The 13,122-nt window shown below is 46.8% G+C and overlaps 1 protein-coding gene across 1 annotated transcript in view; it reads left to right on the top strand.

Annotated features, from left to right (window-relative positions):
* The first annotated feature begins 393 nt into the window (after positions 1-393).
* LOC141191550 (uncharacterized) overlaps positions 394-13,122 on the top strand; it is a 29,886-nt gene continuing 17,157 nt past the window's right edge. The window contains exons 1-6 of the mRNA XM_073661453.1: positions 394-454; positions 6,639-6,773; positions 6,903-7,082; positions 7,165-7,288; positions 7,372-7,469; positions 7,668-7,758. Of these exons, the coding sequence (XP_073517554.1) occupies positions 6,696-6,773; positions 6,903-7,082; positions 7,165-7,288; positions 7,372-7,469; positions 7,668-7,758 (571 nt within the window). The 5' untranslated portion in view covers positions 394-454; positions 6,639-6,695. The remainder of the gene's footprint in view (positions 455-6,638; positions 6,774-6,902; positions 7,083-7,164; positions 7,289-7,371; positions 7,470-7,667; positions 7,759-13,122) is intronic.

Raw genomic sequence — 13,122 nt, 5'->3', positions numbered from 1 at the left:
TACACACGCGGCTCTGCTCCGTACACCTCGTACACACGCGGCTCTGCTCCGTACACCTCGTACACACGCGGCTCTGCTCCGTACACCTCGTACACACGCAGCTCCGCTCCGCACACCTCGTACACGCGCGGCTCCGCTCCGTTCACCTCGTACACATGCGGCTCCGCTTCGTACACCTCGTACACACGGCTCTGCTCCGTACACCTCGTACACGCGCGGCTCCGCTCCGTACACCTCATACACACGCGGCTCTGCTACATCCACACTGTAAACCCCTCCTGACCCCACACATAAACTTCAGCTCATCCAGCACCATGACAACCAGCACAGCAGAGTCCTGCATCCACTGAGGCCCCTGATCATGTGACCCCTGACTCCTCCCCTCCTGTGACCTCATCACAGCTCCTGTGCGCACAGAGCAGCCATATATGTGGTGGCGGCTCTGCAGGTGGAGGTATGTGGAGACCCCATTACTGGGCGCAGGGGGCATTAACCCCTTCAGCACGGAGACTCTTTTGGGGTCTCTGTGTGGTGTGAACAGTGAGGTAACAGCTGTGGACAGAATGCGGCTTAGCTGGTTCCCGTCCACATTAGATCCATTCAGACGACAGCAGGATGAAGGACAGAAGCCCAGAGAAGTCCTCACACAACGCCATTATTCCTCTCCTAGCTCCAGCACAGTAATGTAGATACTGGTGATTATCTCTCCATTACTGGATCGAGTATCGGGGGAGTTGTAGTCCGCCCCCCGTATGTCTTGTGTCTGTTATACGGCCAATATACATTCGGGCATTGCCTGCCATACACTGTAGTGCTGTAGCCATGTTTTCTAGTGGCATTACTGCGATTGGCCGGCCACATCTTGTTATCGGTAGTGATGAGGGAACATGCTCCGATAAGGAACTAAAGGGTGCAACTTTATAATATTTAGGGGGAGGGAGTGGACATTAATCTAAGCACTCCCTCCTATAACAACTCTCCTTGAACTACTATACTTTCTGAGGACAGTGGGCCGAGCATCGCATTGCGGGGGTCTTTCGGTAAGAGCCAAGAACTAGTGATCAGCGAATGGTCTTTAGATAAGGGGTTAACCGAGCACGCTCGAGCACAACTGAGTATCATTGGAGCGCTCGTATATTATGTTCGAGTTCCTGTGTCTGCATGATTTGCGGCTGTTAAACAGCTTCAACACGTGAGGATTCCCTAACAAACAGGCAATCCCTGCATGTGTTGAGGCTGTCTAACATTTAAAAAAATGATGTGGAGTTCCCCCCTATTTTTGATGACCAGCTAAGGTAAAGAAAACAGCTTTGGGCTGATATTATCCAGCTGGGAAGGTCCATGGATATTGGCCCCTTCCAGCCTAAAAATACCAGTCCACAGCAGCCCCAGAATTGGAAAATCCAATTAGATGCGACAAATTTTGGCACTTTGCCTGCCTCTTCCCAATTGCCCTGGTATGTTGGCAACCGGGGTAATATTTTTTGGGTTTACATCAGCTGTGTATTGTCAGCTGTTATCAATTGTAACAGTTAGTATTAGAGAAGCGTCTATCAGGCACCCCCATTACAAACCCAGTAAACTAAAAGAAAAAAAACACACAAAAATATTTTTTTTTAGAAAACAACTCCCCGACAGACAACAGAGGAATAAAGTTCAGAGAAGAAGCTTCATAGAAATACGTTGACGTTACAGACGTCATTTAACCCCTTGGGAGAAAGTGATTCTAGGGAGTAAATCCAGAACACGTCTCTGTAGAAGTTTACAGCGTTGTGATTGTGAATCCGCTGCGGTCATCTCTTCTAACACCGACCATCGGAGATCAGAACTTTTATCACCATCTCCGAGAAATGTCTGGCCACGGTGGTCTCAACAAACTTCTGCTCTTCTTCATTCTTTTTCTTGCAGGGGCCGCAGTGGATTTCATCCTAGACTCATAGAGCCGAATAGAGGAGCCATGTTCCTTCAGTCTGATTGTAATTGATCGTGGTGTTTGTCCAATGTCCACTTTAAAGAAATTGTCCACTACTTTATATGAACCCCCCAACTTATCCCCCCGGGGCCCAGAAATGTTTTTGCAAATACCTTGCTGTGCCTTTTCTGCCTCTGAGCGGCGCTATCGCTGGCCGCTCAGAGGCATCACGTGACGTGATGTCACGTCAAGTGAGGTGTGACATCAGTGACGCGCTCCCCGCAGTGGATGCTGGGCTGTGGGCGGGGTTACCCCGTGCATCACACCCAGCATCCACCGCGTGCTTTCCCAGTAAATGAGGAGAGGGAGAGTGCGCGGTGGATACCGGGTGTGATGCGCAGGGTAACCCCGCCCACAGCCCAGCATCCACCGTGGAACACAGAAGTGAGTACCCCCTGCTGCAGCCGGAACATGACGTGACATCAGATGTCAGAGCCGGCTGAACCGGGAGGTCACGTGATGCCTGTGAGCGGCCAGTGATAGCGCCGCTCACAGGCAGAAAAGGCACCACAAAGTATTTAGAGAAACACTTCCCTGGGGGAATACATTGAGGGATCATATAAAGTAGTGGACAACCCCTTTAACACAAGGGCACTTTACTGAGTAATTCACACCAGAAATATAGCCAGTAAAAACCACCAATATCCACATGTGTCCCTTCTAATTGGTGGGAAAACTATCACCTCTAATAATCCTCACACAGTTCTGGAATGACAAACACTGAAAAGTGCCCCTTTATGGATTTGAAAGAAAGTCTGTTTAGACACTTTAGCTTAATAATATCAGCTCTAATCAAATGGTTAGATAGCGATTTACCTGAAGATTCACAAATTGTGGGGTTGTTTTGAAAATGTTATATTTAGGGTGTTTTTGTGAAGGAATCATGTATTGCTCCCATAGTACAGTGCCCCTTTCATGGCCCCCACACACAGTATACTGTTCCCCCTAGTACCACCATCCACCCACACACTGTATAATGTCTGCACACTACCTCCATCCCCAATTGTATTTTTTGGGGGTGTTTGTCATGTAATATATGGAAACCTACCGTATTTGCCGGAGTATAAGACGACTGGGTGTATAAGATGACCCCAACTTTTCCAGTTAAAATAAAGGATTTGGGATATACTCGCCGTATAAGACTACCCCTCTTCTAACGCAAATACGGTAAAAATTAAAAAAAAAAATCAGATTTGATTTCAATATGGTAATTTTAAAGTGATGAACCTTACCGGCGATTGGCTGGTTGTTGTATACAAATCCTGCTTGGATTGGTCAGCTCTCCCTGCCTGTCCAGCCCTCCCTGTCTCCAAGACTATCAGTGGAAACGATGAAGGCTAGCACTCAACAAAGTGGAAAGGCACGGTCCTAGTGAAGGGAGCCAGTGGTTCCGTCAGTAAAAATCACTGCACACGTAGAGAGGTATGGTATGCTTTAGGTGAAACTTTATTTAAAGGGTGATGCTTGCGGCGACTAGTGGACGTTTCGGCCAAGTGTTGGCCGAAACGTCCACTAGTCGCCTCAAGCATCACCCTTTAAATAAAGTTTCACCTAAAGCATACCATACCTCTCTACGTGTGCAGTGATTTTTACAGTTTTTTCCAAGACTATCAGAGCGGTAGCACATCCCTCTGGCCCTTGTATCATTACTGGTACCTCCTTCTCTGCCTCTCTGATCTCGCTCCTGAGGACTACAGTGACGAGGTGAGGGGGACGCCTGCAGCTTGCTTCACTTACACTTTCCCGGTGAGGCGCCCCCTCACCTCATCACTGCAGTCCTCAGGAGCGAGATCAGAGAGGCAGAGAAGGAGGTACCAGTAATAGGATACAAGGGCGGTCCAGAGGGATGTGCTACCGCCCTGATAGTCTTGGAGACAGGGAGGGCTTATAAATTACCATAAATACCGTATTTTTTGGACTATAAGACGCACCGGACCATAAGACTCACCTAGGTTTTAGAGGATGAAAATAGAAGAAAATGTAAGCAAAAAATTATTATTATTATTATTATTATTATTAATTTATATAGCGCCATTGATTCCATGGGGGTTACATACAAAATAAGAATATCACTACAGTAAACAAAGTAACAATGATAGACTGGTACGGAGGGAAGAGGGCCCTGCCCTTGCGGGCTTACATTCTACGGGAATAGGGAGGAGACAGTAGGTTGGGGGGTTGCAGTAGTAGTAGCTTCGGCGTTGTTGAGGAGGCAGCGGGGTCATTGCAGGATGTAAGCTTTCTTGAAGAGATTGGTTTTCAGGTTCCGTCTGAAGGATCCGGATGTGGTGGATAATCGGACGTGTTGAGGCACAGAATTCCATAGGATGGGGGATATTCGGGAGAAATCTTTGAGGCGATTGCGTGAGGAATGGATAAGTGTGGAGGAGAAAAGGAGGTCGTGGGAGGACCGGAGGTTACGTGAGGGAATATATCGGGAGATTAGTTCAGAGATATACGGAGGAGAGAGGTTATGGATGGCTTTGTAGGTCAGTGTTAGTAGTTTGAACTGGATGAGCTGGGCAATTAGGAGCCAGTGAAGCGATTTGCAAAGGGGCTTAGCAGAGGAGTAGCGAGGCGAGAGATGAACGAGTCGTGCAGCGGAGTTGAGGATGGACTGGAGGGGTGCGAGAGTGTTAGCAGGGAGGCCACAGAGGAGGATGTTGCAATAGTCGAGGCGGGAGATGATGAGGGCATGCACAAGCAGTTTAGTAGAGTTAGAGTTGAGGAAAGGACGGATTCTGGAAATGTTTTTGAGCTGGAGGCGACAGGAGGTGGCGAGAGCTTGGATGTAGGGTTTGAAGGACAGGGCAGAGTCAAGGGTTACTCCGAGGCAGCGGATTGTCGGTACAGCGGAAAGAGTGATGTCGTTTATTATGATAGATAGATCAGGTGGGGAAGATATGAGAGATGGGGGAAAGATAAAAAAATGTGTTCACGATGTACTTTTAAGGGGGAGGGGGTCTTCTGCTGACACTAGTATAGGGGTAATGTCCCCCAATTCTGACAATATCCGCCATCCTGGTATATATGCCCCCCCCCCCCTTCCTTTTATACGTGGCAATCCCCCATCCTGGTATGCATGGAACCCCTCCATCCTGGTATGCATGGCACCCCTCATCCCTGTCCTGGTATGCATGGCACCCCTCATCCCTGTCCCGGTATGCATGGCACCCCTCATCCCTGTCCCGGTATGCATGGCATCCCTCATCCCTGTCCCGGTATGCATGGCACCCCTCATCCCTGTCCCGGTATGCATGGCACCCCTCATCCCTGTCCCGGTATGCATGGCACCCCTCATCCCTGTCCCGGTATGCATGGCACCCCTCATCCCTGTCCCGGTATGCATGGCACCCCTCATCCCTGTCCCGGTATGCATGGCACCCCTCATCCCTGTCCCGGTATGCATGGCACCCCTCATCCCTGTCCCGGTATGCATGGTCCCCCTAATCCCCATCATGCTGCACATAAAAAAAAATAAACACTCCTACTCAACTTTCTTCTCTCTCCTCCAGCACTGCATCCTGTCTGCCTGCACTGATCTCTCCATGTGAGCTGCGCATGACGTCACTACGATTCGCGGCTCACAAGGAGAGCTCAGCTGCCGGAAGTCACTGCTCCCCACGCCGGGACTGTGTGCGCAGGGAGCAGTGACTTCACTCTCCTTCATAGCTGGTACACAGAGGAGCCGCGCTGCGGCTCCTGCTGCTGCCGGCTGTCTCCTGTGCCCGCTCATTAAAGGGCATGAATATTCACCCCCTCCCCACACCCATGGGCGTAGAGAGAGGTTGAATATTCATGTCCTTTAACAGCCGGCACAGGTGATTCCGGCAGTAGCAGGAGCCGCAGCGTAGCTACACTGTGTACCACTATTAAAGAGCATGAATATTCACCCCCTCCCCACACCCATGGGCGTAGAGAGAGGTTGAATATTCATGTCCTTTAACAGCCGGCACAGGCGATTCCGGCAGCAGCAGGAGCCGCAGCGTGGCTACACTGTGTACCGCTATTAAAGAGCATGAACATTCAGTGCTCCCCATGGGCATGGGGAGCACTGAATATTCATTTTCAATAGCAGCGGGGACAGTGTAGGCTGCAGCAGGTGGCTGCTGCCTCCTGTGCCCCGCTCCTCCACCGCTGCCGCTCCCCCCACACACCACACATTATATATATATATATATATATATATATATATATATATATATATATATATATATATATATATATATATATTATATATATATATATATATATCCCCCCAACATTCGGAGTATAGGAGTATACGCCCTATACGATGACACCCGGCGTATAAGACGACTTCTGACTTTTGAGAAGATTTTCAGGGGTTAAAAAGTCGTCTTATACACCAATCCGGTACATGAAAATGCTAAAAAACTCCTATCATATCCAGAGAAAAAAATACATTGTACATGGAGAGTTTGGCATCAAATACCTCCTATCTTGATGTTCTTACAAACAAACTTTTATAAATGTCTCAAACTTCTGTGTGTGAATCAGACCTGAGATCTAACGTTACTAGATGTAAAGAAGAAAACTAAATAGTATAAAATAGTAAATCTCATATGTTTCCCTTATTATCTCCAGTGATTTTATTATTACACAGGATTTTTATGAATTTACATCGGCTCATGTTCTTCTCATTCAGGTCTCTACAATATCGGATCCTTTAAATAAGAAAAATTTTCTGATTCATCTATTAAGCATGGATATGGACAGGGACAAGATGGCGGAGAGGATATTACACCTCACCCTAGAGATCCTCTTCCGGCTTACTGGAGAGGTGAGAGATTCTGATGACATCACATTGCATCATTCTTATCTATGGGAATAACAGGTGGACAGAACTGGAGAGGCGAGGACTCGGGAAATGTCTGGAGTGAGATTTATTAATGTGTCTCTCCATAACCAGGATTACACAGTAGTGAAGAAGACCTCTAGTGAGCGCTGTCAGGACCCTGTGTCTGAGGGATGGGGAAGACCCCTGAGCCCAATCACAGGGCATCCATCTCACCCCCTGATACATGAGGACATCAATGACCAGAAGATCCTAGAACTCACCTACAAGATGATTGAGCTGCTGACTGGAGAGGTGACACTGCTGGGAATGCTGGGACATTATACAGTAACGCTATGAAGGGATCGGGGGATGAATGTATCGTTGTATCTGTTAGGTTCCTATAAGGTGTCGGGATGTCGCTGTCTATTTCTCCATGGAGGAGTGGGAGTATTTAGAAGGACACAAAGATCTGTACAAGGACGTCATGATGGAGATTCCCCAGTCCCTCACATCACCAGGTAATAGACAGGACTAAATACACACAGTCTATAATTATCTGTATGTAAAGAATTAATTCAGTCCCTGTATGTGTTTCCTCCAGATCTGTCCAGTAAGAGGACAACACCAGAGAGATGTCCCCGTCCTCTTCTTCCACATGACTGTAAACAAGAAGATCCCAATATTCCTCAGGATCATCAGGTAGATGGAGAGAAGATGTTTTGAGGTCTCCCCTATGATGTGTAGATGGCTGTGAAGGTCTTGTGTTCAGTCTTGTTTTATCCACCAGTATTATATGTTTTATACTTGTGTAATGAGGACGGTGGAGATGGCAGGATTAGAGCTGATCATAGATGTGACTTCTTCATCTGTCTGTGACTTTTACAATATTTGTTTCAGGTTGAAGATCTGACCCATATTAATACTACAGAGACATATGTGAGCGGTGATGAGCGGTGTAAAGAGGAGATTCCTACATATGACTACCCAGGTGAGTAGTAACCACTAAATGCAGAGAAGTCACAGATTCTTCTCAGATAATAGCACTGCTGGAATAGGTGAACAAGTAGGGTCCATTCAAATAGCAAATGAAACTTGGCACTCAAACAGGCATAATTTTAATGTATTTAATTGCAGTCCAACACGGGTACAATTGTTTTGGTCCTCAAGACCTTCATCAGTGTGTACTGCAGCATAAAGACCAAAAAATTAAAAACTACATATATCAGACAAAAGCTTAAAAAGTACCGTATTTTTCGGTCTGTAAGACGCACCTAGGTTTTAGAGGAGGAAAATAGAAAAAAAAATGTAAGCAAAAAATGTGGTCATGATGCCCTGTTAAGTCGTGGTGAATATTCATGGCCTTTAATAGTGGGGACGCTGACAGCCGAGCGCAGCAGGAGCCGCGGTGCGGCTACAGCGTGCGCACTATTAGGGAGAATGAATGCTCACTGCTCCCCACGCACAGAGTCCCAGCGTGAGGAGCGGTGACTATTCCGCCACAGAGCTGGACACTGCACTGGAGGAGAGAGGAGGTGAGTATGAAAGTTTTTTTTTTTTTTCTGTGCAGCGTGAGGGGGATCAGGGGATGCCAAGCATACCTGGATGAGGGGACCATACATACAGGGATGAAGGGGGCTATGCATAGAGGGATGAGGTGGGCCATACCTACAGGGATGAGGGGGGCCATACCTACAGGGATGAGGGGGGCCATGCCTACAGGGATGAGGGGGGGCCATGCCTACAGGGATGAGGGGGGGCCATGCCTACAGGGATGAGGGGGGGCCATGCCTACAGGGATGAGGGGGGCTATGCCTACAGGGATGAGGGGGGCTATGCCTACAGGGATGAGGGGGGCCATACATACAGGGCTGAGGGGGGCCATACATACAGGGCTGAAGGGGACCATGCATACAGGGATGAAGGGGACCATGCATACAGGGATGAGGGGGGCCATGCATACAGGGATGAGGGGGGCCATGCATACAGGGATGAGGGGGGCCATACATACAGGGATGAGGGGGGCCATACATACAGGGGGCCATACATACAGGGTGCCATACTTACCAGGAGCCGCGCTGCAGGCACAGTGTGCCGGTTATTAAGGAAAATGAATATTCACTGCTCCCCACGCCCATGGACGTGGGGAGCAGTGAATATTAATTTTCTTTAGTAGTGGGCACAGTGTAGGCTGCCGCAGGCGGCTGCTTCCTCCTGTGCACCGCTACTCCGTCACTGTCACTTCCCCCACATCCCCCACCACTCACAGCCACAGTATTTTATGTATATCGGACTATAAGATGCACCCCCCACTTTCCTCCAAAATTTTGGAGGAAAAAAGTGCGCCTTATAGTCCAAAAAATACGGTACTAGAAATAAACTGTCATAAGGTATTTCTGAAATTCAAAAACATTGCAATAGAGTGCACATAATGGCTGTATAATAAGTGTGACCTACCAGACTGCTAGGAATATAGTTAAAGGTAAAAGCAGGAAGGACACAGTGTCTCAGTGGAAAGACAGGATCTAGGGAGACAAACAGCCATAAGAACATCAGCCCCATAGGGAATTATCCAATAGGGACCAGCAGATATATGTAGAAACATACCCAGTAGTGAGAGCAGGAAGTATGACAGGCGTGGAACATGGTATCTGCCACTGGTTCCTAAGGTCGCCATGTCAAGGGAGGAGAAAGCCTAGTATATGTGGTCAGAGGGCTGGAACTAATGTCCCAGGAGACCAATCAGGGTGAACCGCTGGTGTAACATTCCTGGAAGTGGACTGAAGTGTTAGAAGGCGGTGTCTGGATAGCAGTGACGTCAGGAAGTGACGCCGTGTCATACGCTGCTATTAATTGCCTGAAGGCATAGGAGGCGTGACTGGAGAAACTGAGCGCGAACGTGCGTTCCACGGTGCAGAACGTGCATGTCAGAGGCTGCGTCCTGCGTTCCAACAGCAGGAAGACTGTGTTCTGAGTGGGTGGAGTGCGTTCCAGAACAGGGGAGTTTGCGTTCCACTGTGGGATGAAGGATGGAAGCCGTGCAGGACTATAGGACAAAAGAATAATAAGCCTGGAAATATGACAGGAGGTGAACAGGTGTAAGTGGATCAGCCTGTGGGCCGTGGAGGATGATGATCAGTGATTAAAATAAGGAGAAGCCGTTCTACAACATAAAGAATGCAAAATTAGTACCATGATAATGAAAGAAAATTAATCTCTCTAAAATGACATGCAAATACTGTATCTCAAAGCACATATATGTACACTCCAACAGTGAAAAACTCAAGGCTGACAACAATGTGGTACAACTTATGCAGTTCTCTCTAAAATTATCACAGGAATGACAATTAAACATATTCCCTATTGAGCCCCCTGGGGGTAAGGGTTTGAAGTTCATGGATCTAAAAGGCCTCCCTTATCTTCAATAGGCGTGCACGGTCTCCTCCGCGTCTAGGGGAAAGCACCTGTTCAATGACCTGGAACTTGAGTTGAGATATGTTATGGCCTAATGTAACAAAATGTTGTAGCAAGAGTGTAGTAGATTCTTGCATCTAATTGTGGACTTATGCTTGTGGTTGTATCGTGTCACCAATGTATGCCAGACCACAAGGGCATTTAATGAAGTATAATATGAAGTTGGTGTAACAGGTAAAATACCCTTTGACCGGGTATTGTTTACCAGTATGGGGATGGTAAATGGTGTTCCCATGTAGGATGTTGTTGCATTGGTGGCACTGCAAGCAGGGGAAGGTCCCCCTCTTAGGAATTTGTAAAAAATGTTGTTTAACCCAGGTATGTGTGAGGCCCACGTCGGCACAAACTAGTCAATCCTTGAGATTGGGTGCCTGTTTGAAACATGGAAAAAATGGTTGTTGGAACTCTGGGATGTGGGGATAAGCAGATTGTAGAATGTTTCAATGTCTCAGGATGGCTTTGTGCAAGATGTATGCGAACGGATGGTAAGTGTGGACAAACAGAATCTGGTTCATGGTTTTAGGATGGGTGTGAGCTGAAGGTGTGTTATGTTGGTGTAGGATTTCAGGGGGATAGCCCCTTTCCTCAAATTTGTGGCACATTTCCGGTAACCTCTGTGAGTGTAATTGATCATTACTCACTATCCTATTTACCCGCTGGAAATGGGATTTTGGAATTGACCGTTTCATTTGTAAAGAGTGATTACTCGTAAAGTGTAAGAGACCGTTTTGATCGGTAGGTTTTGTGTATGTCAGTGGTTAGTAATCCTTGTTGGTCCTTGAGGACCATGGTATCCAGGAAACTGATTTGATGAGAACTGTGAGTCATGGTAAAGCCCAGGTCTGTCCAGGAGGAGTTCAAAAGGTCATACAATTCATTTAGAGATTCCTGTGGACACCCCTCATATGTAAAAAATGTCATCGATGTAACGTTTCCATGCGATGGAGTGAGTATGGAAGAATGGATTAGAGTACACTATTTGGGCCTTGAAGGTAGCCATATGAGAGTTGGCATAAGGGGGGTCATGTCAGAGCCCATCGCTGTCCCTTTAGTCTGTAGGAAGTAAGCATCTTGAAACAAGAAATCATTTTTGTTAAGAACTAAGATCAGGAGTTCAATGCCAAGTTCAATGATAAGGGGATCTGTCTGTGACTCAAGAAACAGACTGAGTAAAGCACGTATACCTTCAGAGTGTGAAATACATGTATAGAGGCTGTTGACATCAAAAGAAACCAAGATGCATTTAGGGGGGACACATTTTAGATCAGTGATAAAACTGAGAAAAGCTCCTGTATCTAGTAAAAAGGAGGGATTGTTTTTTTAATCAAAGGTGTCAATATTTTGTCTAAGAAAATTGATAAAGGTGAAAGAAGCAAATCTGTTGAGGTTACTATAGGACGACCGCGAGGATGGTCAAGGCTTTTGTGAATTTTGAAGAGTACATAAAAGACAAGTGTGATGGGATGTTGCTTAGTGAGAAAATCACATGCCTTACTATCGATCACTCCTCTGGAGAGAAAATGTTCCAACACAGATGCTATTGCAGTCCTGACTTGATGTGTTGAGTCATGGGGTAGTTGTTGGTATGTGGAGTTATCGTTAAGTTGTCTATTGACTTCCAGGAGATAATCCCCTTTATACATCACTACTATTGCACCCCCTTAGTCTGCCGGTTTGATGATAAGATTGCTCTCTTCCTGAAGGCTTCTGCAGCTCTGACTGTTAAGGGGAGAAATATTGGACTGGTAATGAAGCAGCCCTTTGTCTACCTTGGAATGCAAGTCCTGAAAGGCACTAGCCGTGAAACCAATGAAAGTCTTGAGCGCATATAAGCCATGTGGAGGTCTGTATGAACTTTTGGGGCATAGGCCGAGACTGGCAGCCGTGATGGAGGTATTGACAGAGAGGGTAGAGGAAATAAAAAAGGTATTGCCTAGTGTGTCATTGGCAAAGTGTGTCCTAAGGCGTAGTAAGAGATAAAAACACTAACTGCATATCAAGATTTAATGTGTTGTACTTGTTAGTGGGGCAAAAAGATAACCCCTTCTGTAGTACAGAAAGTTGTGCAATGCTCAAAGTCCTAGAGGATATATTTACCACCAACCATACTGTGCCTGGGAGCGGATCACTCGTCCACGAGTCCACTTTTCCGCTTGTGTTGGCCACCTCTTCTGGTCTTCTGCTTCGGGAATATCTTTTTCGTTGACCTAAAAAAGGAGCAGAAGTGGTAAAAAGGTCCCTCCTGTCCGTGTCCGAACTGGAGGTAGAAGAATCTGTAGTGGATTTGGCAAATCTGGGAGCATAATTTCTTGAGGTCTATCTGTTTTGCCATCTATAGACCCAGTCTTGCTCGTAATCTTCGGTATCTCTCGCAAACTTATTCCTTTTCTTGCTCTCCGTATCTCGTTGATGCTGGTCGATGCTCGTCTTGATTTTGTTTTGTAGAGTGATGAGCGAGTATGTTCTGTTAACCCTTTCGCCGAGTATGCTCGGGCCGAGCTCCGAGTATTTACAGCTGCTCGGTAATATGTTTGAATCGCTCCTGTGTGCATGATTTGCAACTGTTTGACAGCTTTATTACATGTGAGGAATGTGTAAGAAATAGACATTCCTCCCATGTATTAAAACTGTCAAACAGTCGCAAATCATGCACACGGGAGTGATTCAAACATATCACCGAGCAGCTGTAAATACTCGGAGCTCGGCCCGAGCATACTCGGCGAAAGGGTTAACAGAACATACTCGCTCATCACTAGTGCTGAGTTCTTCTGTAGAGATAGTAGCAGCAAGTTGAGTCTCAATATTTTTTACCTGTTCTTTGATCGATAGAATAGCCTTCTGTAAGTAGTCAACTGTTAGGGTCATAAGATCAAAAGAGCAT

Source organism: Phyllobates terribilis, unplaced genomic scaffold (genome assembly GCF_046119375.1).
Source record: "Phyllobates terribilis strain yellow unplaced genomic scaffold, ASM4611937v1 Scaffold_47__1_contigs__length_9908305, whole genome shotgun sequence".
Lineage (NCBI taxonomy): Eukaryota > Metazoa > Chordata > Amphibia > Anura > Dendrobatidae > Phyllobates > Phyllobates terribilis.
The sequence above is the reverse complement of the archived record's forward strand: the minus strand, read 5'-3'. Positions and strand labels throughout refer to the sequence as shown.